Source organism: Lolium rigidum, chromosome 7 (genome assembly GCF_022539505.1).
Source record: "Lolium rigidum isolate FL_2022 chromosome 7, APGP_CSIRO_Lrig_0.1, whole genome shotgun sequence".
NCBI classification, from domain to species: Eukaryota; Viridiplantae; Streptophyta; class Magnoliopsida; order Poales; family Poaceae; genus Lolium; species Lolium rigidum.
The window spans coordinates 235210901-235235142 of record NC_061514.1 but is presented as its reverse complement, the minus strand read 5'-3'; the positions used below and the strand labels follow the sequence as shown (position 1 = coordinate 235235142).

At 43.4% G+C, this 24242-nt stretch overlaps 4 protein-coding genes across 4 annotated transcripts; 2 read left to right on the top strand and 2 right to left on the bottom strand.

The window, feature by feature from the left end:
- Positions 1–1630: 1630 nt before the first annotated feature.
- On the top strand, positions 1631–3606 carry LOC124672554 (FBD-associated F-box protein At5g56370-like). The gene is made up of 4 exons (XM_047208767.1): positions 1631–1672; positions 1756–2685; positions 2774–2920; positions 2990–3606. Exons 1-4 carry the CDS (start codon positions 1631–1633, stop codon positions 3293–3295), a joined length of 1425 nt encoding a protein of 474 aa, XP_047064723.1. The 3' UTR covers positions 3296–3606.
- Positions 3607–6778: 3172 nt separating this feature from the next.
- Positions 6779–9865, bottom strand: LOC124677047 (beta-ureidopropionase). Its single transcript, XM_047213045.1, has 6 exons — positions 9540–9865; positions 8831–8938; positions 8474–8662; positions 7775–8002; positions 7455–7679; positions 6779–7318 (listed from the first exon to the last, which is right to left on the bottom strand). The coding sequence occupies exons 1-6, from the start codon at positions 9669–9671 to the stop codon at positions 6953–6955; spliced, it is 1248 nt and encodes a 415-aa protein (XP_047069001.1). The 5' UTR covers positions 9672–9865; the 3' UTR covers positions 6779–6952.
- A 181-nt stretch (positions 9866–10046) lies between these two features.
- On the top strand, positions 10047–18143 carry LOC124677046 (asparagine--tRNA ligase, chloroplastic/mitochondrial-like). The gene is made up of 15 exons (XM_047213044.1): positions 10047–10405; positions 12053–12121; positions 12621–12725; positions 13640–13747; positions 14333–14470; positions 15343–15417; positions 15632–15709; positions 15808–15876; positions 15971–16045; positions 16199–16282; positions 16403–16489; positions 17142–17237; positions 17316–17390; positions 17522–17648; positions 17797–18143. The coding sequence occupies exons 1-15, from the start codon at positions 10085–10087 to the stop codon at positions 17910–17912; spliced, it is 1623 nt and encodes a 540-aa protein (XP_047069000.1). The 5' UTR covers positions 10047–10084; the 3' UTR covers positions 17913–18143.
- A 429-nt stretch (positions 18144–18572) lies between these two features.
- LOC124672553 (WAT1-related protein At5g47470) lies at positions 18573–20372 on the bottom strand. The gene is made up of 7 exons (XM_047208766.1): positions 20110–20372; positions 19960–20025; positions 19754–19870; positions 19457–19682; positions 19205–19366; positions 18968–19119; positions 18573–18717 (listed from the first exon to the last, which is right to left on the bottom strand). The coding sequence occupies exons 1-7, from the start codon at positions 20370–20372 to the stop codon at positions 18573–18575; spliced, it is 1131 nt and encodes a 376-aa protein (XP_047064722.1).
- Between the last annotated feature and the right edge of the window lie 3870 nt (positions 20373–24242).

Sequence of the window (24242 nt, the reverse complement as noted above, 5' to 3'; positions counted from 1 at the left end):
CCCTGGCCCGCTCCATGCCTCAAGCCTCATGATTCAGTTCCTCTATCTAGGGCTTCCGGCCGCCGCAATGCGGGCTTTCCCCTAAATTCGGTGCTCCTGCTCGCCTATGGCCGCCGGCCGGGGGCTATTGTTTCTGAGTGACAGCCAGTGGTGGGGATTTTCTTAGGGCTTTGGGGGTTTAGCCAAGGTTCTGGTTGGGATGTTTGTGGAATTTTGCGGGCGGGTTGTTGTGAACTTGTGATTGCTCCGTGGGTTTCTTATCACCACGAAACGTGGCACGTCTTGTTGGGTGATCATTTGGGGTACTATTCGCAAGGGTCTCACACTTCTATCAAATTAAACTGCTGCGGGCTTAGCTGTTCTCAAGTTACTCTTCCCAGAAAATTTGCTTTACCAAGGATGGAAAGCAACACTGTTATTTGGGTTAACTGAATATCTCTGCCTGGTATTTTTTATTTGCTATCTGTATCACCATATGTAACTACGCTCATTTTACCTGTCTGGTAATATATGTGGTATTCTCATATGGTAAATGGCTAATGGTTGCATTTTGCTTTCCTTGGAGAATTTTGTTGCCTTCAAGGCTGCCAAGCTATAGCTGGGTTGATTTTTTAGGGAATAGGTCGTCCTAGTCTTTTCATAATATTTAGAGTGAAAGAATTTTGTTTTTTTCTTGCTGGAGACAGGCTATTCTGCCTATAACACGATTCCTTTTAGCTTGATGCTTGTAAAATCCAATCTTTTTTTCCTGGAGAAGGGTAAAATACTTGCATCTTAATGTTTACTTGGTTTGTGTATTGCTTTATTAAGCAAATACCTTTACACTTCACGGTGATTAATGTCTTCCATTGGTGTATATCTGTAGCTTGATTTTTTGTGTGTGTTTCCTTAATAAGATCGTATATCTTGGGCTTTATTTGGGTTTATGAAATCTGTTAAAACTGTGTGAACGTCAGTTCTTGATCTCAGATGCCATCTGTTTCAGGATAATTTTGCTTATATTTATCGGGAAAACTTATCTGATTGCATCTCCTCTGTATGCATTAAGATTATGGATTGAAATCACAGTGGTGACATTTAGTAAAAATATTGATACTGCTGTTAGTGCAGTATCTCTCAAGAAATTTAATGTCAGTAGTAGCAATATGAGTGTCACCTAAAGCATTTAAAGTTTTTTCAGTCTGTTTATGGTAATAGGACAAGTAGTTTGCTACCTAAACTATTCAAACCAGTATCCTATCATTTTCTGAGTTGGTGATCTAGACATCTAGTAACAAGTCCTTAGTAATGGTGGAGAAGAGATGAATACTGCAAGCAACATGTAAATATATAAGTTGTGTCTGCTCTTTGATGACAGATAATTCTAGTATTATGAAATGCAATATGTTTCATGTAATCAATTTCCCTTTTGAAGCATTTGTTTTAGTAAGTTAAATTCTTGCTCTGTTATATGTCTTGCCGTATGATTCATTGTACTTCTTGTAAAATGCAAAGCACAGGAGCTGAAATACATGATCTCTTTATGCACACAACTCGCAACCCACCCACCCTATGCAGTTCACTGATCATGAAAACTTCTCCACTACCGCAGGTCGGCTAGGCCCTCCGTCTGTCGCTGCTGAGTAAGAACATGGTCACACATTGCGAGGAAACATACCACTCCGCTGCTCAGGTCTGACTATCAGATAACAAGAATACTCCATCAATCAGTGACAAATAGCTGATTAACCAGCCGCCCATTCCTTCTGTGTGCAGGGTGATCACGCCGATTGGATCAGCGTGTTACCAGATGAGATCCTTGTTTGCATCCTCTCCCGGCTACCGATCCGTGATGCCGCTACCACAAGCTGCCTAGCTGCCAGATGGAGGCACCTTTGGAAGAGCGTCCCCAAGCTTGTAATCAACGCCCGCACCGTCGGCGTGGATGACATCCAAGAAGAAGAAACCAACCGTCAACTCTACGAGGCACGCACAGCCGAGTTCATACGGAAGGTGGACACGATGCTGCTAACTCGTGGCACCGCCGGAGTTGATATGTTCAGTCTGTGGTTTCCCTATTTGACCTGTGCCCATGCCAACGAAGTGGACCGTTGGTGGACGGTGCTTGCCGAGAGCACGACCCGGGTGAGTCTGTTCGTGCTCCGCACTGCCCGCAAGAGTAGCAGAGAAGCCATGGGAGGAAGCCATGTGGAACCGTACGACTTCCCGTTGCAGAGCATTGCATCTGTGGGCTCCCAGATGAGGAAGCTGTGTCTCAAAAACTGCGGCCTGAAGGTGGCACCTGAGATGGGTCCAGCAAGCCCTTTCACATTGATGGCGTGTATCAAGCTGGAGTTCGTCTCGGTGACCGACATGGAAGTACGGATCCTGATTGACCTCTGTGGGGCCCTGACAAAGGTAGTGATCATCTGCTGCCACCGGATCGTCCAGCTGCACGTCGTGCACGCACGGCTCCAGCACCTGGCTGTGGAGCGCTGCAAAAACCTACAGAGCATGAGAATTCATGCACCGGCACTACTCCAGCTTCGCTACTCCGGTAGGCGGATTGCAGTGGACTATGTGCATGTACCGCTCCTTCACATGCTGAAGCTTCTCTTCGTGCGAAAGAACCAGTGCCCCCTGGACTGCCTGGGCGCTCTCCCTGGACTCAAGACTCTGTTCCTGCAGTTCCCATCACCTGTTGCGGTACGTCAAGCTCCTTATCTCTCTGTCAGAAGGATGTCATGCCAGTTCATCAACCTGGTTCTCAAGGAATTGAGATTTTTTTTCTCAGGTGTCTCCTGAACAGCTGCGGCATGACCGTAGGTTCGCGGGTCTGGAAACCATCAAGCTTTTGCTTCTGAATTCTTGGAGCGGCAACATTGTTTCAGTCTCTTATCTACTAAAAGCCTGTCCTTTGATCAAAACTCTAAAGCTCGAGGTATATTCACTTGCAGCCAACTACGTTCATGACTTCATGTGTTTTTCATGGACGTTTCACTGGGTGCAGGTTTTGGGTGAGAAGCAATCTGCAGATCTGCCGCTGGCGAAGATGGAGCCAGACATCATGTGGCCTGAGGGTTGCCTGGCGAGGAGTCTGCGTAGGATTTCCATCAGAGGGTTCGGTGGGGAACCGGAGCTGACGGAACTCGCCATGGTTCTGCTGCGGACGTCACCTGGGCTGGTGAGGCTGCGGGTCCGCCTGCTTCGGTGGCGGAAGCACGGCGACGGGGAAAGGCGCGAGCATGCGAGAGCCCTGGCGTTGACGAAGCTGGCCCCAAGAGTGCCATCCAGGGTGAAGTTCACTGTTTTTTGATCGACCTGCACTCGCCGACTCATATAGGAGCGCGTATGAAAAGACCAGAAGCGTATCAAAAAACAGTGAACTTCACCCTGATCTGGATGGCACTGTGTTCAATATTTGCGGTGAATTTATCGAGTATCGACTACTAGTGCTTGATGTTCCTACTCCTACCTCGGCAGCGTGTCGTTCCAGCCAAAATTTGTAATTAAGTTGATCAGGATGCAACTCACTCGCTATCAGCTAGCTTAACTGTTAATTCAGATTCACTGGGCAGAAATTGATACTGTGTGCAATGGCTGGTGTGGTTGTGACTGCTGAATGCAGTTGGGCTTTCGTTAGTGCTATCAGCATGCTGAATTTTTGTATTGTCTTCGTTATGACAGTTCTGCCATTGAGAGTTGCTGACATGCTCATTCTGAACCTTTTCATCGTCATTGTTTCACTTTCGACCTTACACCATCACTTAGTAGTGCTACATAGGTAATGAATGACATTTGCTTACACGTTTGTTACTTCTCATTGAGACCTTTAGCTTTTACCCTGGAAAGTTGACCTGCAGGTTCCTCCAGCCGTGCCTCACCCACATCAAACTCTTGTTTTCTTAGATATGCTTTAATTAAATTATACAAGTCAGGTTATCAAGTGGAAACAATTCCTATCGACAGGCGATACCATTTGATGAGAGGGAGGGAGGGAGGGAGAGAGAGAGTCATCACGATAAATTGAAGTTTTTTTTTAATACAAACAAGGCTTTGTAAAACAGCTGCTGGTTCTCTTAACCTTGAGATAGTTGTTCCCTTCCCTTGAGAAGATTATATAGTCCATGGAGATTGCAGGTTCTCATTTGTTTGAGGAGGGGTTCTCAAGTTACACCTGACAAACTGTGATGTGCGATCATACAATACACATAGTAAGAAATGTTGCACAAGAATCATGTGGCAGAAGAAGGATTATCTGATGTTGAATCCTTAGTAAGAAATATATAGTTTTCAATGATTATACCAAAATTTGGAACACTTGTAAGAGCCAATGCCAGGGCCTTCGTACATGTCAACTCCAATTACACCTAGTCTCCCTAGTTATGTTATGTCTATTCGTGCCTTAGCTGCAGATCTTGCAAGCTTACCGGCCTTCAAATAGGGGAAGGAAGATGTGGGAGAAACCAAGAGCAAAGTTTTAGAAACTAAACTTAGATGCTGCATTCAACGTTGATGATTTCGCTGGAGCCGCTGGTGCTATAATTTGAGATTATCTAGATAATTTTGTAGCTCTAGTGCCAAGTAGACAAGAGTGGTCATACACACAGGGAAAGTTAGAGTCTTTATCTAACTTTATTAAATCTTGCACAAGCATTACACAGCTCATGAAGGTATAGGTTATTTATCCAACTCTGAATTCTTCGTGAGTACACAGAAAGTTTTGGACTATTATTTTCCCAACAAGTGGGACAAAATAAGTGTTTGGACTCGAATGACTCACACATGAGCTGACTCAACGACTCAACATTGACTCGACTGACCCAACGACTCAACATTGGGTCGAGTGACTCGGTTCGATGACTCAACATTGACTCCGACTCAGACACAACTAGGTGACTCAACGACTCAACGATAACTCGACTGACTTAGACACAGCTAGGCCGGTGACTCAATCAGCACATGGACTCGACATCATTCATCTCCTCATGCAACTGGATCATCGATTGACTAGACACCATCAGCTAGTGTAGAGTGTAGTAGCGCCTCCCTCCATCTTCGACCTGTAAATAAGCAGTAAACCGAAGACAGAAACAGAACATTCCAAAAGATCGAACGAACTAGAGATTCGAGTAGGACAAGAAATCGAACGCGGATAATCGAAAGAGTAACGAAACCACCTGATCGATCAAGACGCTGTCACGCCGGGCGAAGCGCGGACGCGGCGGGGCTCCTCCACCGGCGCCGCCTTCCTCTTCTTGGTGCGCCGCGGCGCGTCCTCGAGGCGGCCGCAGAACTTGAGGAACTCTTCGTCAGTGACGAATAGGCGGTAGTCGATAGCGCGAAGGAAGGACCGCTCGAGCGCGGCGAACTCGGCCGGCCGGATCGACTGCCGCGAGCACACCGGGAGCACCTTCTGGCTATTGGGCAGGTACGGAGCGCTCGCGAACTTGCCGGCGACGAGGAGCGCCACGGACACGAGGCGGTGCGCCGTGGTCGGCTCGATCCGGATCCCCGCCTCGCGGGCGGCGCGGCTCCGCATGAAGCGGGTCAGGTGCGCCGCCGCGAGGACGTAGATGCTTCCCTCGCAGTGGAGGTAGCGCTGGATGAGCTCCAGGAAATCGACGATCCGGACTTCCGGGGTCGCGCCGCCGCGGAAGCTCCTGACGAGGTCGGTCTCGGCGGGCCGGGAGGCGGAGGCGGCGCAGTAGAGAGACTCGGCCTCCACGAGCCAGGCGAACAGGCGGAGCGCCCGAGGGTTGCCCTTCTCGTCGCGGTCCAGGACGGCGGAGTCTGCCGCGAGCGCCATTGCTGAGTTTCGCGGATCGTTTGGGCAGATCGCGAGAAACCCTAGAATTTCGTGGGGAAAAAGAAGAGAGGTACTTGGGTATGTAGACGGACCGGAAATAATACGTGTACGAGTACTTCACGGCCGGTCAGGCGGCGTGGAGACTACGCTATCAAACGTATTCCAATCGTTTCGTGAGATAACAGAGGATTTCGAGGGAGGCGGAGATTATACGGATACAGATACGCGTACGAGTACTTTCCGGTCAGGCGCAGGCGGCGTAGAGACGACGAAACGTGTATTTCATTAGAGCAGTCCCAGTGCTACGCGGGCTACGCCAGTCAGATAACCTTTGGATACTGTTTAGTTCATGTGTAATGGGCATTGCCAATTTGCCATGCATTATGGTCACAAAATCAGTGTCCTGTTGCTTTAAATCATCTCAATCTGAATGGTTCGATATCTTTTCTGCAGATTGCGTACCTCAGGAACATGGGGACCTGGTTGCATCATAACACCCAGGTCTTTTCCTCCAAGCGTCCAATCTTATTGAGAAGTATGTCAGTCTAGCCTGTTTCAAATATGCAATTCTGGTATTTTTTCCGTTGATGGTGATGGATTTCCTGAAAAGATTGGTGACATGGAAGGAGCAACATGTATCCAGTAACAAGTACTAACTCTGTTCATAAATATAAGACATTTTGGGAGATCAGATTGAATTGTCAAAACGTCTTATAATTAGGTACACAGCGAGTAGCTGATAATATGTGTTGTTAACTCAAGAGGAGATTTCTGATAAAAGAAGAAAGGATCAACAAGACAATAAGCGATAACTGAATCATTTTTTCTTAGCCTGGCACAAACATTTGTGACCGCCTAGTGTAAAAAGAGTGCATTGCACGGCATTATGCTCCCACTTGTTCGGCTGAACGAACAATGATCCTTAGTTGTGCACATGTCTAAATGTAAATCCAACTGAGATTCCTTTAATCTATGGGACATGGTGTGGTGTATTTTTATTGAAGGAACATTTTCTTGGAAATTCACAAAATAATGAATATGTATGTTTCCAACATTTGAGTAAAGCAGACTAAGGAAACTTAATCAAAATGTGTACACTTTATTTTTATACAACATATGTGAACAAAGAGAATATGCATGTCTGTAGACCCAACCGATCCAGAATTATGCCTTCCTCTTATTAATCAATGGATCAGAGATGACTTGGGGCTTATAATCTGGCTTCATGTACTCTGAAAGCAAGTTGGCATACATGTCATATCGAGCAGTCATGCGGAAGGCCCACTTGTCTTTTATCTGGCGGCATAAGTTGAGGTCCATGTCAGATATCATCAAGCCATCTCGGTACCGAGAAAGCGACGGGGTGCAAGAAGCATCAGGCGCCGAGAAATGGCTGGATCCATAAAAATGACCAAAGTCGGCATGCTGAGGTTTCCCATCACCAGAGGTGAATGCGTTCGGGAATACCTCTGTGCCTACCCGGTTAATTGATCCGACAAAGTAGCTATTCGCAATTGCAGCATTCCTTGCCTGAAATGACACAAACTTAGCATCAGGGTAGCTTCAGCATGAATAACAACGGGAATATTAAAAAATAATAATACAAACTATGCATCCCAATTTTTTTGAATTCTTTACTGGAAACACATGTATAGTTTTATCTGACCTCAACAGGCCACATTGGTTCACTGAGTTCACCAACAGTTGCAGATGGGTTGAAAACTATTTCAGCTCCGTTGAGGCCAAATGCAAGCCAATTGAGGGGATGATGCCTGCCATAGCAGATGTTTACAGCAATTTTGCCATAAGCTGTTTCAAACACCGGATGCCCCGTGTTACCTTCCATATAATATGTGCTCTCATTGAAGTCGCCAACTCTTGGGATGTGATTCTGGAGTAGTGTTCAGTTAGAGACTAGAAATGCTTTCAGGTAGAAGGAAAACAAAAAACTAAACCACCATACCAGAGAGGTACTGATGTGCATACCTTCCGATGAATGCCAATTATGTTGCCATTATTTCCAATTACAACAACGGTATTCCATATAATTTCTCCATGGTTTATATCCCTTTCGAGGATCGGGCTAACAATTACCATGTTATATTTCTGTGCAAGGTCTTGAAGGAATTGAGTAGACTCTCCATCAACAGGCTCGGCAAACTCACACCACCGTTTTTCACGCGTGCAGAAGGCAAAAGGCATTGTCCAGGCTTCCTGAAATTTGGGGGTTATGAATCACAATAAACGATATGCTTCTGGTGGAGAATAAAAGAAAACATATATGGAAGATAGCAACATATAGCTAGCCTGGACTGGCTTGAGCGTTTCGAAGAAGCTAAGGCTTTGTTTGGATAAAAGTATATTTGAGGAATTGCAAGGCAGATGACTTTTTCCCTGCTGTGGAAAATGTTGGGCGATTAAGAAGCCACAAAAGCGACTCACTAACAGCTTCTGCCTTATTCAAATATAGTTGGGATTCAATTTCTCAAGATGATGGGCATATGACCATTTAATGATGGCTTGAGATTTTAGCGGGCAGAAGTTGAAGCTCAGCATATGTAAAGCAGAGTATTAACCTCTTAGACTAACAAGAGAAATAATATTAATACAAACACCAGGTTTGAAAATGAAGATGTAGATAGTATGAGTTTCAAGAGAAAACCAGATCACTAATCTTAGAAGTACCTGTAAGCACAAGACATTGACACCAGAAGCACCAGCTGCATCTACGATGAGTTTTACTTTCTCCATGATAGCCTTCTTTTGTTCAGCAAAATGACAAGTCGTTGGAACAGCAATTGAGTTCTGAACCAGACCAACTCGAACAATTCGTGGCTGCCTCATCTGTTCTTTGTCAGCATTAAAACGGAATGCCTGTAATACAAGTAGCAAACAGGTTAATAGTTTCAAGGAAGGAAAAACAAACAAATAGTTGAAACAAGCTGCTGCTGGTTTTTGAAGCATAGGATATCCGCAGATTACACGATCATTTCATAACCTACAACTGCAATTTAAAATAAATGAAATTTATTTGTAAATAACCTGCACATCAAAATCATGCGCTTCTGCAAGATCTGTTGTGGCCCCAGGCAGTGAAATGGCCTCAAGAGGGCGTGCACAATTCAGCCCCAGAAGCAGCCGGCTTGCCTCCTGTCAGAAAGTAGAGAATATGAGTTAAGGAAAATTCAGTATAAGCAAATGGAACCTAAATATTCCTATTAAAAGAACCTAAATATCATCACTACATCCCGAAAAGCATAGGGTGAAAAATACAGGTACCTGAATACTAAATCACACACAAATCCACGCAACCGCACAATTTGAACAAATTCAGTGATGGATATCCTATTGCCCCAATTGAGTGTCTCAAGTGGCCAGTGAGATGAGACATAATTAAACTCCATAGCCTCTGATCTTGTGGAATAACCAGAAGTATGTCTGACTACGAACTCTCGAATTACACAAGAATTCGTTGAATATATGAAAACATATTTTGAACAGAGGCGGGACAGACATGTAATTTGTCATCAATCAGTATCAAAGCCATTACAACTGCTACATATAGGACTTGTCTCACACTGAATCGATTATTCCACTGGAAGTCTGTGGCTATCTGACAGATAACTTTGCCTGGACAACCAACTATACTTTTTTTCTCAAAAAGTTCGTCAGGCTCTTCAAGATCTTTTTTCATTTTGACGAACATATTCCCAAATTCAGATAACCAGACGACGGACCGAGTGATTCTGACCTTGAAGAGCTCGGGGGAGAGGTTGGACTGGAGGAGCCTGTGCAGCGACTCGTACCCTCCGATCGACCCCTCCGCCGCCGCCGCCTTGCCCTCCTCCTTGCCCTGCGTTGGCTTGCCGTTGGAGCTCTCCATCCTGTTCTTGGTGGTTGAGGTGAGAGAAGCGAGTAGGAGTCTCTCTCTCTCTCTAGGGATTAGAAATGACACTCCACGAGCGATTGATTTCTTATAATCCTCGCCGCTGGCATGTGATTTGATTCGGTTGGCGTCTTGTTTGATTGGAGGTTATCGCATGTGACGTGATCATGTCATCCTCGTCTGATTACCACTACCGCAACCGCAGAGAGCTAGAACGAGACAGAGAGAGAGGCTGGTTTCACCTCAGGATACGCAAACGAAGGTAGAAAGCGTAAACCTCGTGGACGCGCAAAAGGTCAAGGAAGGCGTGTTCCGTCGTATCATGAAACGGACGGCTCAAAATGCAAGTAGCAGATAGGCCACGATAGCTGTAGTAAACCCCGCACACCCGAGCTCCGTCATCGACGACCATGGCGGCCGCCGCTGCCGCCTGCCGCCTTCTCCGGCTGGCACCGCGCCGTCTCCGGCCGCTTACTGGACTCTCCCTCCTTCCGAAGCCGCTCTCCGCCTCCTCCGGATGGCGCCGCTACTGCGCCGCCGCGCAGGCCGCCGCGCCTCCCCCCACAGCTAGCGCGGCGACGGGGGAGACCGTGGGGGAGTTCCGGCGGAGGATAAGGGTGTCGAAAGTGAAGGGCGGGGAGGACGAAGGCGCCGCGTGGGTCGGGAAGGAGCTCACCGTGCGCGGGTGGGTGCGCACCTGCCGCGCCCAGAGGACCGTCACATTCGTCGAGGTGAGAGGAGGAACGATACTCTTGTTGCTACGGTTTCCAATTATCATGCTCCATTTTCAATAGTTTCTGCCATTGACTGACTCAAGTGGCCAGGCGTATAGTTAGCGAATCACAAATGTTGTTGCATACGATTTGATGATCTAAGACTTGGAGAGATGGGAGAAAAGTCCATCTAGTTTATGTCTTCAATTTCGGGTAGCTCTGTTTTCAAGAGGACTGCCATCTGACATTTCAGATAACTTGCATTATTTGGGAGTACTTGTTGTGGTACATTTCAGATAGCTTGCATTATAGGATATGTTAAAAACTGACCATGGTATGCATGTGTTTCCTGTAAAAAGGACATAGATTGCGAGTTTAGATAACAGAGGTTGGTTCACAAGGGCTTCACCAAATGACGATTTCGTCATATTCCATTCCGCGAGCCTGTTGTGCTGTATATAATCTTGCGACTTAATAGGATCCTTGACCAGCTACGTGTATGTATTTTGCTAAAGCATTCAATGATGTCTTCACATATATCCAAAGTAGCAGAACGTTGAAGTATTAGGAGCATTATGCCAGGAATATATGTGTGGGCATGCTAAAAATTGAGGCACCAGACTGAATATTCTGTTTTCACCACATATTGGGCAACTAGCCTGATTCCCACTCATAGGGTTTTTTAGGCGAGTTGCATTAGAGACTGAAAGTTCAATGCAACTTATTTTTGTCTACACAGGGAGTATTATTATTTTCTTTAAGGGTCTAGTACATTCTAAGACTTCTTTTTTCCTTCTTCAACTTATCGGTTTTATTAGGTGAGTTACATTATACTGAAAATTCAATGCAACTTATTTTTTTTCTACATAGGGAGTATTTTTTTCAAGGGTCTAGTACATCCTAAGACTTTTTTTTTCCTTCAACTTATCGGGTTTATTACGTGAGTTGCATTAGAGACTGAAAAATCAAGGCCAGACTGCATATTCTCTTTTCACCACATACTGGATAACTAGCCTGATCGCCACTTAAACGGTCTCACAGGTGAGCTAGGAGTTTGGAAAAGATTTCTATGACTAGCCTCGTGTGTTAGTCATGTGAGGTGTTTCATCTTCATGCATTTTCTCTTTTCAGTACACATTGGAGAAGTAGCCTGACTGCCATTAATTAGGGTGAGCTAGGAGACCCTCATCCTCACACACTAGCAGAATGGGTGGTCTTTGTGTACATAATTTTTTTTCGAGAAAACGCAAAGGACTCTTTGCGTTTCATTTCATTAAAAAGATAGAAGTTGTTCACAAGCCTCCTAGGAGGTATTAATCCAAGTATCTCATATGCTGTGACATAAATAAATTAGTATGGAGGCTGGATATTTCCTTAGCAAAAAGAGTGTGCCCCTCTTGCTCTGTAGGTAAAATCTTTGTGGGACTGTCTTGGTCAACCTTTTGAAACATTGACTAATATATGTAGAATTATATCGGCTAAGTGGAAATAATAGTCGGACTTGTAAAATACTTTGAAAATAATCATCTTTATTCATTTGCTAGCATTTTGATACATAGTCAACGTGTTGCATTAGAGACTGAAAAATCACTTCAACTTATTTTTGTCTACAGACTGGAGTTTTTATGTTTTCAGGGTCTAATACATCATGAGACTATTGTTTAGGTTAATGATGGCTCTTGCTTGTCCAATATGCAATGTGTGTTAACTCCTGAAACTGAAGGGTATGACCAGGTATGTACTTGTCTACTACTTGCTAGATCTACAAGTTACAAATTGCTTTATCAAGAAACTACAATCATCTGGAAGTACATAGAGAGTAAATGCTATTTATGCGATGTGTCTTCCATTATTCTTGTGGTCGGGAAAAGTATATCAATTAGTCCAGTAGTTACATTGTAAAAATGGCAGGGCCAACTCTGATGTTTGTTTTGTGCCACGAATCAGACTGGTCGTACTTCTATTTAATATGCATTTGGACAAAGACACAGTAACTAAAAGGATAATGAGCTACCGTCATGCCTCCAGCGTGCACCTCAGGGCTGTGATTGTTGTGTATAAAACTATATGTTGTATAATTGTAGTTGAATGGGGGTAAAATACTGATTTTACCCATAATCACGGATGTAGTGATCTGTTAATTTTATTTATGCTTCTGATTATACACCGCATTAGTTGCAGTTAATGGTTAAACAATTGTAATACATCTTACATTTGCAACTGTGGGTGTCAGATAGACTCTATCGCTACCGGCGCATCAGTGTTAGTGGAGGGAGTTGTAGCAAGCAGCCAAGGCGGTAAGCAGAAAGTGGAGCTAAAGGTTTCAAAGATGATTTTGGTAATTCATTCTGCCTATATTTTTCCTTTACTTTTCCCTTCTGCAGCGCATGCCTCCTAAGCGTTGCCTAAATTCTGTATTTCTGTTTAAATGTCAATACTTCCTATTATGCACGTTGGGTACAGCGGGAATACCTGTTTAGTAAGTAGTAAGTTAAGATCTCTCTTTTGGAATGCTAACGCTGCTAAAAAGGGTTGGTGCAGCTTAGTTGGTACGCGCACGAATATAAGATTCAGTAATATTCGAATAAATATGCAATATTATTTAAATAGGAAGGATAGTTATTTGGGGGCATATACATTTCATTAGTACTCTTGAGGTGTACTAGTGCAGTAGGCCATAAAAAACATGTCCGAAAACTGCGAAAAAATCTGAAATTAATTTATGACATTGATATAATGCACATCTTACACGTCATAAAATCTCATGTCCAAATCTGATCCACAACTACAGAAACAAAAAAGAAAATCAGACTATGAATAATATGAAGCTCAAGTATAGACTGAAAAATATCCTTCTGGCACTATTCACATATAGTTCTATCTTTTTTGTTTCTTGAGTTGCATGTCGAATTTGGATCTAAAAATTTGTGACGTCGTATATGCATGTTAGTTTTTTTTTAAAGGATTTGAGTGTAAAACTAGGAACCTGGTGCGCTAGTACACCTCAAGGTGGTAATGCACCCAATATGCTCATGGGGCAGAGATAAGATTAGATATATAGATTGAATCCGTATCATTTGGATTCTTAGGGGTCAATTACACCCTTCCTATATAAGGGACATCATACGTGTCAACTTTCAATCAAGCAATAAGATAATAGTTATCAATTTATCATCTCCCTCCATCCTCCATAAACATATTTTTAGTGCTTTTTTTTGTTCTGATGTAGTTTTTTACCTTCTCTCTTTACAGATTGGGGAAAGTGACCCCACATCTTTTCCCATACAGAAGAAGCGAGTATCAAGAGAATTTCTGAGAACTGTGGCACATCTCCGTCCTCGGACAAACACTTTTGGTGCAGTATGGTCTTGTTGCTAGATTTTTTTGTCTGTTTATTTCTTCTCGAGGAATTACCAGTTTCATAATGTTTTGAGTTCATTTAGAGTTGCATAAGCCATGAGTCTTGGAAATTATTTATGCCCCTGTGGTCCATTACTTGACCAGAGACATGTCTGCTGTTTCTATTATATCGGCGTATAAGTTAGCGCGCAAGTTATAGCAAGGTTTGTTATGCAAAATATTTCAGAATAGGAGACTATATATGTGGTGAGCTGTTCTACCAGTTTGCAGGACTGTAAAATGTTTGTAAGACTGCAGTAGACTATGGAGTGTAGACATGAACATGCCAAGGCAATGCGTATGATCTCTTGTCAGCGGCAATCTGGCAATGTTCGCTGCAGATGTAGCATCACTTTCCACTCATAAATATATTATATGCACGTGTTGATAGTTTTATCTATTAAAACAAAATGAATCCTGCTTTGGAGCATGTCTTTCTTACCATGCAGTTATGGATATAAGAAGCGGGCTAGTGTTTTATGCTTCTTCTCTATTATATAAGTTTCTAGTGCGGATTGCTTACAGACCTGTTTGGTGCTCATTTAGGTGGCAAGAGTAAGAAATGCTCTGGCATATGCAACTCATAAATTTTTCCAAGACAGTGGATTTGTTTGGGTATCAAGTCCTATCATTACTGCCTCAGATTGTGAAGGAGCGGGAGAGCAGTTTTATGTCACTACTTTGGTTAGTATCTCTTCAGCAAGCTTCTACAGATAGGCTAGGCACGGTTTAAGACGTACTTGCTGTGTGGGATGTTCTGCTCATCATGTGTTTCCTTGTGCTGATTTGTTGTGTTCATATTGTAATAGTAATATTCACACAAAATTGAATATGGGTCTTTTATGTTAAGCGCAAAATTCTTACTGGGCTTTATGCAATCAATAACTATTGGGTCGGTCAGTAGCATTATCCTCATGTTTGGAAGGTATATGTTTGTAGTTTTCGTACCTTCATAGCTGATTAGATGAACATCACATTGTGTGTTGAATAATAAGTATATGGAAAATGATGTTTGCAATTGGGACGAGAGCCCAAATGATATCAATGGTTGCAGCAGAGGGAATTGTTCCCATGCTTAGCGTTTAGATTCCTGAACATTTCTTATTGCTTAAGTAAAAAGATTGCGAGGAATGGACTTACTCCTTATGCAACTAGGATAAGACTGGGACCAGTTAACACAATACAAATCAGCACTATGACTTTGACTCTGAAGCATATTCCACTGCTTCTGGTGCTAACGCTTGCGGAGGCCAACACTGGTTGTTCTTTCCACAAAAACCGTTCACACTAGAAGTGTAATATAGTCAGTGAATGAGTGCACTACTAGATCGGTGTGTATTTTTCATTTGGTCAATTTTGAGTAAAATAGTTGCACAAATCAATTATACGAGGGTTGAGTAAATTGCATTTTTTATTGTTAGTCTACAAGTATTTCTATGTCCATATTTGATGAGGTGATTTTCCTTAGAATGATGAGATGCTCTATGCTTTGGATTTTACCACTGATTTTTTTCTCATATATTAAGTTGCTCAGTTTGTTTCCATCTGTATTGCAGCTTTCAAACAGTGCTGAAGGTGGCTGCCTAGTCAACAGCATTCCTTCGAAGGATGGAAGGGTCGATTGGTCACAGGTAAACTCTAGCAGTGATTATCTGATACATAAATCTTTGATGATTTTTCAAATGTCAAATACTCTTTAGTCCCTATAAGCAATTTTTTTCTGTATCATTCTGGTGGCTATTGAGCATGCTGCTTAACTTCACAGAACTGGTGTTCAAGCATTCTTAATGCTTCCATTATTTTATCATTTTTGTAACAGTGGTTATTTACATGTAATTATGCTAGGATTTCTTCGGCAAACCAGCATTTCTGACGGTGTCTGGACAACTGAATGGTGAAACATACGCTTCAGCTCTATCTGATGTAACTTCTATTGCCTGATTCATTTGTAATAGTTAACCTTGTAGTTTTTACCGGCTGTAACTAATCTTCTCATTCCATTGCATCATGGATTTCTACAGATTTACACATTTGGTCCCACATTTAGAGCTGAAAATTCAAACACTACAAGGCATTTGGCTGAATTTTGGGTATCAAAACATTCTTTAAATTTTCTTTTGATAATTGTAACTTTGTGAGCACTGAATTTACTGCTCCTTTTTGTGTCTTATGTTCTGAGTGAAGATGATTGAGCCTGAACTTGCCTTTGCTGATCTAAACGATGACATGGCTTGTGCAAGTGCATATCTCCAGTATGTAGTAGGTGCCCTTGTCTATCAAATGTTGCTTCATACTAATTCTGCTAATAGTTATTTCTTTGTGCAATACGGTGATATGGATGCTCTCTGTTTATTTTCAAGTTGATGTCTACACATAACACCGTTTACCTAATTATTTTACTTTTTCTTTCAGGTAAAGTATATTCTCGAGAACTGCAAAGAAGATATGGATTTTTTTAATACATGGGTTGAGAAAGGGATCATAGATAGACTAAATGTATAGCTCTTATTTGTAGCTTTCTTTTGTTGTTGCATATATGGCAGTGGTGTATATCTTTGTTTGGCTCAATGGGATGCTTTTACTAATCCTAAAATGTTGATTTTACCCCCCTCCCAGAGTGTAGTTGAGAAAAGCTTTGTTCAGATGTCATATTCTGATGCTGTCAAGCTACTTATTGGGTCCAACAAGAAATTTGAGTTCCCGGTAATTCACGACTTTTATGAGCACTTTCTCATTGTTACACATAGTGCAGTTTTTTTAAGAAACCGCAAAAAGCCTTATGCGTTTCATTTCAAGCCTCGGTGTCCTTTTTTGTACCCTTTTCACCTCCTAGGAGGCTTGTACTGTTGAACCCATAGTGCAGGTGTGTAATTTAAATTTCATTAATAGTTTATGGAAGTTCAAGTAAATACTTCTGCATAATGAAAAATTCGCTGCATTACTTGCCTTGTTTATTGCCAACACATGGGGCTGTGGTTGGCTTATGCTGTGTTTCTGCCTTCAGTTTTGGATGAAGTCTGCTTGTTAATGTTGACTGAACACATTTTGGTTGCTTGTTATTGAGGATGATTTGATTGGTTCGTATTGGTATCTACAACTTTGTCTATGCTCTTTCTACTTGTACAGATTTAAGCTCCAGATACTGCAAAATCTAATACTAGTACTACCTCTGTCTATAAATAGACGTCTGAGATTTGTCTAAATCTTGATGTATCTAGATACTATTTTAGTAGTATTGTGTAGGCTTTAACTGTGCATTCTTTCAAAGGGTGAAAGGCAGAAATGGTACTGATTATTATTATATAATAACAACCATAGTCCTTGCTGATTCTTTCTTCTGAAATACTTTCCACAGGTAAAATGGGGGTTGGATTTGCAAAGTGAGCATGAAAGATATATCACAGAAGTCGCTTTTGGTGGGCGTCCTGTAATAATCAGAGATTATCCAAAGGTTTGTATTGAACAGCTGTATTTAACTTGTTCATCAGGAAAAGCTATCATGTCCTAAATTAACTATCATTATCTTTAGGATATCAAAGCTTTCTATATGCGACAAAACGATGATGGGAAAACAGTTGCTGCAATGGACCTATTGGTTCCTCGGGTAAGCACATAGGCAAGACCTTAGACGTCTCATCCTATTTAAGTATACAAATGAATTAAATGTGATAGAAAGCTTTTATAAATTTGAACAAACAGCTTTGTCATCATATTTATGCTTTTGTTCATTTTCAGGTTGGTGAACTCATTGGAGGAAGCCAGAGGGAAGAACGTCTTGATTACCTTGAAGCACGGTTGGATGAAGCAAATCTAAACAAAGATAGCTACTGGTGGTATTTGGATCTGCGGCGATATGGATCAGGTTAAGTACCGTAACCATGGAAAACTGATAAATTATCTTGCTTTTTTGTTCTAGATCATTCGAAATTTCTCAGGTAGCTATATCTTACTGTATTGTGCCTTTTGTTCTTGTAATGAGACTTAACAAACTTCTACCTTTTCTGTTTCAGTTCCTCATGCTGGTTTTGGTCTTGGATTTGAACGACTTGTACAGTTTGCAACCGGAATAGACAACATTAGAGATGCCATTCCATTTCCCAGGGTCCCTGGTTCTGCGGAGTTTTAGCAGTCTAAGAGTGCTGATGTATAATCCCTGTATACATTCTTGTCTGGGATTTGTAGAAAATTATACGTTCTATTGTTCATTGTACAGAGCTTAGCTGGCTGACTTCCAATCTGGAGCAATGCAGTGTATAAGCAAATTCATTGTTTGGATAATTGCAAATTTTGTGAAATGCTGTAATTTGAGTTTCAATGTACATTGTACTATTCAATAAACATGACAATTTTGCCCTCAGAACTGACATCTGCAGTTTTTGGATGAGTTCTTAGATGTCAGTATTTTTTTATCCATAGCACTCAAAAGATTCAACAAACTTCAATGAAATGTATTTTCTAGACTCTAGCTTTTCAGTAAACTATTTATTTATTCGTTCCTGGCATGTTTGCTAACCTATTAAAATTCAATCTTCAAATTACAGGAGTTAGGAGCGAGGCAACTTGCCAAGTACTGATAGAAGATGTGCGCTGGTATTTTTCTTGTAGCTAATTCTTTCCATTTTACCAATATCTGTGCTCTACAGTCTGATACTACTGAACTATTCAATCCTATCACACTAGTCAGTACAACATACAACTAGTTGTTAGCAAAGATCAAAGAAAGAAAACTATACATTCATGTACCCTGTCTGTCTGAGATATAAGCTTATAACACAAGAGAAGAATGCTAATGTGGAAGCAGCAATGGTTTCTCTACATCGTCTTCTGTTCCATATGCCACCACCCTGTCTGCAGGAAGAACTTGGCCTTCTTTCTTCTTTGCCCACAGGACTAAGTAAAGACCGGAGAAAAGAAATACCATCCCTAGCATGCTGCAACAATATCCCCAAAAAAATCAGCCTGTTGTTTGCCATCTTGCAATCGAAAAGACAAAAACCACTAGACGAATCTGGCAATATATGTTCCATCAAAACGTAAATGCGATCAGTGCAGACTGCAGACCTAGTTCTTTTCAGGGAAACTTTACTTTGATCATGCATGAGCTCTATCTCAGGAAGTCAGGGTATGTATGCATGATCATTTTTTCCTTCAAGTGAGGTCCTGTCCGAGAATGAATGTTACCTTGCTGGTTGCACCTCCCGACCCAAGAACAGCGCCGAGAATATTGCCGTACCAACGGTCTGTGTCGGGCTAAACAGTGAGACAACCACAGGCCCCTTCTTCTCCAGCGCCCATGTCTGGAACATGATGCACACCGAGCTCACCAGCCCGCCCTGTTAATGTATGTGGACCTTAGTAGCTGGTTATTTCAGTACACATCATAAAAATCTTCTATAATTATGCAGCAGTTGCAAGTACCACAAACACAAGGGAGAGGATTATTTCGGTGCTGATCTGAGGTGTCCCAGGACTGAGCCTCCCTGCGGTGGCGACCTGGAACAACCCAGTCATCACGGCCCCTATCAGCGACGTCACGGAGCAGAGTGTAAACGGTGCTGGGAAATGGATCATGGTTGCCGCCTGCATCACGTTGAAGAGGACTATTGTGCCTTGGTAAGAACATATGGAGGCATTTCAAGGTAATTAAGTTATATGATGGGTTCATGGAACCTGCAAGATTATTGTGCCTGAGAGCATGAGCACCGCACCCAGGAGGCACACGCAGCCGATCACCCAGTCCTGGTGTGACTTTGCTGCTGCAAGGTCCGGCGGTCTTCGACCTGGTGGAGCGGTGGGGCTCTGCAGGATGCTCATGGTGATGGCTCCCCCAAGGCAGAGAAGGGTCCCCAGTATCTTGGCTCTCGTGTACTGGCATTTGATATCAACCCTCTCAAACCTGCAATTACGCATGAATGGTCACACTATCTGCCCTTGAGACAGAAATAAGCAGGGGAGAACAAAGGATACCTGAGGCAGCCAGCGACGACGAAGATGAGTCCGGGAGCGAGGTTCGGCATCGCGGATGCGATGGCTGGGGATGTCTTCTTCATGCCGTGCAGCATCAGAGCTTGGAACACAGTCACCCTGCATGCAGAACATAAGACCGTGTTCGAAGATGCAAGGAAATCGCATGCTGCTCACGAATGTGAACAATTGCTGGATTAATTTCTTACCCTCCCAGAGATAGCAAGACGAACTGAAGGACCAGCCGGTTGCTCAGCTCCGACGGCCATTTGTTCCTGCCACACAAGAAACAGAAGATCAGCAAATGAAGTAGCATTGGATTTGCTCGATGCATTGCGCATGCATGCGAGACACCTCACCTCTCGAGGTTGACGGCGAAAGGGAGGGTGAAGAGACCGGTGAAGAGACTGCCGAAGGTGACGAGGAAGAGCGGGTCGAGGCCGAGCGCCAGGATGGGCGTCAGCACCACCATGTACGCCGCGCCGGCGAGCTGCACGGCCACCAGCCCCAATGAGATCGCCGCGTCCTCCCACCACCGTGGCACCGGCGCCACCGCGTCTACTTGGGGCGCCAGTGGCGTGACCGTGGCCGGCATAGAGACGCCGGCCATGGTGGCGGCCATGTACGGCTGCCGGCCGGCCGGGGCGCTACCTAGCTAACTATAGTCGGCGGTCGGTCGTCGAAGGCCGGACAGGTTGCCGGCCGGCGGTTGTTTTCCTCTTCCTTCCACTTCTCTTCGTGTTCGTGGTGCATGCGCGCAGGTGCCCCCTCCCACGCTGCGCACGTCGCGCTCTATCTCTCGCCGTCACTATGCTATTTTGAGTGTGAACTCCACAGACAATAACAAATATCACTTCTCACATAAAAATAAAAGAGTGACAAAAATCACTTTCACATAAATTAGTCGTGACTGGTTTTGTTTAAATTTGTTATATGCCTTGACAAAAAGAATGTATGAAATGAGAGCTTTGTTGGCTGCAATCTGTTTTGCCATTTCTCTTGCATCTGACACAATGTGTCCTCTTTCCATTTGATATTTTCGTGGAGCAAAAGTGTTGTAGTTACGGCACGTACGGCCGGCCGTATGTCTGCATATCAGAGGAAAAGGAGACACCAAGTGTAGAATGGGAAAGTGACACTAGAATTTTTTATATACTAGTAAGATGACTGTGCTACGTTAAGGAACCAAGAAAACTATATGTAACCTAGCACATTGATCTTAGTCTACTCAGATTATATGTCAATAATTCACTTTGATGCTTTTTATCGGAGATTGGTATAGCTTTGCTGCAACGCTCAAGTCTGTAGGGTCGCACTTGTAAAGATTGAGATGAGGAACGCTCCGAAGTAAATATTTCTGCTCACACTTGTCACTTGTGTACAGATTGAGATGAGGAACGCTCATAAGTAAATACCTTTTTCTGCATAAAGATTCGACGAAGTCCTGGAGGCGGGCCTACTGGCGCCAGAAGACTACCTCGTAGGCGTGGAGCCCCTGTTCTAGCTGCTTGTCGTTGAACGCTCCAACTCACCCCCTCTCAAATCCCCATTTTAGGTGGATTTGTTTCGTGGATTTGAACTCCCCCAAGTGTGTCATGGTACTCTCGTCCATCTTCATTGGTTTTGTCCAAGGCACCATTTGTCTAGATCTTTATAACCCTAGAAATTGCATTTGACCAAAATATGGTTGGTTTATTCTTGTTGTGTTAGGAAATGGTGGCGTGTACGGTGGCTATCAAGCATTATGATTAAGATTTGTAGGTTAGGGTTAGGGTTTTGTTAGTTTTAGTTAAGCCTAGCTCTAGTTAGGGTTAAGGTATGTGGTTAAGATTTGGAGCTACTGCTGGCATGTCTAGGTAGATATTGTTATTGCATTTTTCAAATCCATATCTTATATATTTGGTTGTTAAAAATATTTCTTAGATGGCAAGAATTTTTAATGTTCATCATGATGACAAGGAGGCTTTTTTGAAAGACAATGTTGAGGTTGACTCGGAGGATGTGATGGTGTTTGATCGTAGTCCTAACTATGCCGAGGTTTTGGAAAAAGCGAGGAATGTTTTGAATTGGATGGACCCAAGCGATGTAGTCGAATTGGAGGGAAGGCATAATGTTGCGTTTGAAATGCACATTCGTTGGAAGACTGTGTCATTCAACTCGGAGCAACGTTGGGTTACATACAAGGAGACAGTGGCCAAATCACAAGACAAATCTCTTGAGTTATTTGCCATAAGAAGGTTGATTCCCGGTTGCACTTTGATTTGAATCGGAGTGCCTCCCCATTTGATGCTAGGAGTCTGGTTCGAAGTGAGCCACTTGTTGACCCCGATGTGGACAACACAACAATGAGTCCATCTCCCATGAAGCAAGATGAATAAGAAAATCTCCATTGACCCAACAAGTAGCATAGAAAGAAGAGAATGATGACTACGAGGCTGATGAGTTGGAGGTGATATGCATGCCAATAAAGTTGGTGATGTGGAGGCATATTGCGTGCAAGAGGACATGCACAATAACACCATGAACCATAAGAGGATATATATAAACGATGCTACACAACAGACTCCGATGACTACGGTCCCAATGAAGATGTTGATGAAGAAGAGTTCACGGCTAAAGAAGCCAATGCTTTCAACAAGGTAGTGGGCCGAGATCACGGGATACAATTATCCCGTGATCTTAGCCTCGCGGACAAAGCTGTGGTGGGCGGTGGCAAGGGGATAGTGCTTGGACCATGTAACATCCCAAATTTTCAAACAAAGAGAAAATGAATTTCCCTTTTTCCAAAAATGAGAACCAACAAAAACTATTATTACAAATGGTGCTATGCATAGTACTCATGCTTAATTCTTGTGCCATTGCCATGATTGTTTGTTGAAGTATTTGAAATGATCTTAAACCCTAAATCTCACCCCTCTTTTCACCATCCAAGTTAAATAAAAATAAAAAGAAAGTAAATAAGAAAAGGGCCTATGTGCCTATGACTATTTTTGTGAAACTTTTATTTAGACCTTTCTACCTTGTGTAGAGGTTTTGAAAACATTAATCAACCCTACCTAGTGCTCAACAAATCAAATCCAAGTTGAAAACAAAGTCAATTAAAAAGAAAATAAAAATGCCATAGAGGCATATAAGAGTAAATAGCAAATTTGTGAATTTGAGGATCTTGACCCTAAGACTTGTGGTGAATGTTTGTATCACTCCTCTATACCATTTCAACACTCAACAACATCATTTGGGTCAAGAGAAATCAAATCAAGCAAAGAAAAATCAAAAACCCATGTGGCATGTGATAATGGTCACTTATGCTAATTTTAACAACATACCCACTTTGAGCCCTTTTATTTAGAGATTCTTAAACCAAACCCTAACAACTCTTTGCACCTCATCCAATACCTCATCAAGGTGAACAACTTTGGTATTGACCACTTTGACCAGATCGTTGACCATTTCCAAAAATAGTCAAGCCAAGTTGCAACTTTGAAACCAATTCTAGATTCCCTCAAAATTTAGAAATTTTACAAACCAACTCCAAACCTCAAACCAAGACCACCAATAAGTGCCAAACCTTATTTAGATCATCTCTATGCAGAAGTTTGGTCAAAATCCCACACATATGAGACCTTTGCTTGTATTATATGTGGAGCACATAAACTAAAATTAGGGTACAACCACCCCACCAACTATGTACCACCTTTCACCCTCTCTCTCTTGTGCTCATAAATAGTGCCTTGTACTTCTAAGTGACCTCACTTAACCTAGCCCTCCTCACCTAGCACAAGGACACACCATGTCATGGTGGATGTCACATAAACTTTGGCAAAAACTAATTATGCAAGCTCTAGCTCTCTCCCACCTTGCCCACCTTGCCAAACCATCTGGCCTCACCCCATTTTAGCAAACCATGCCCTCAGAAACAATTACATTGCACCTAAACCACAAGGACACAACCATGCCGGCCAACCATGGTCACCCCCTTGTCACCCTTGTCCCTGGTCCTCTCCAATCCACCTCACCATGTCCTGGAGACCCCTCATACCCTGCTGATGACGCCAGACACCGTCCCTAGCCAAGGAGAAGCAGCCAGAGCCCTAGCCACGACGTGGTCACCGTCCTCGGCCTCGCCAGAGCGCGCACAGACAAGGCCACGGGCTCGCCAGTACACCTCTGCGCCCCGACGACTCCGTCCACCTCTCGCTCCCTTTTCTTCACCCACCTGCTCCTCTTGACCTCAGCAAGCTCCAGGACAACCCCATTGGATCACTCGAGCCCTGTAGACGACGCCCTCATCGGCGACCGTCCGCCACAGTACCCTGGTACCCGATGACGACGACGACGCTCCCGTGACCCGTTTTCAGCGCCACGACGCGCGTTGGCACCGCCTCGACGTCGCCAACAGTCCCCTGACGTCGCCTTGCCCTTTCCGCCACCGTAGCGTCGCGTCCATGGTCGACCTGCCCGCACCCCACGGCCACCTCGCGCCGCTATAAAA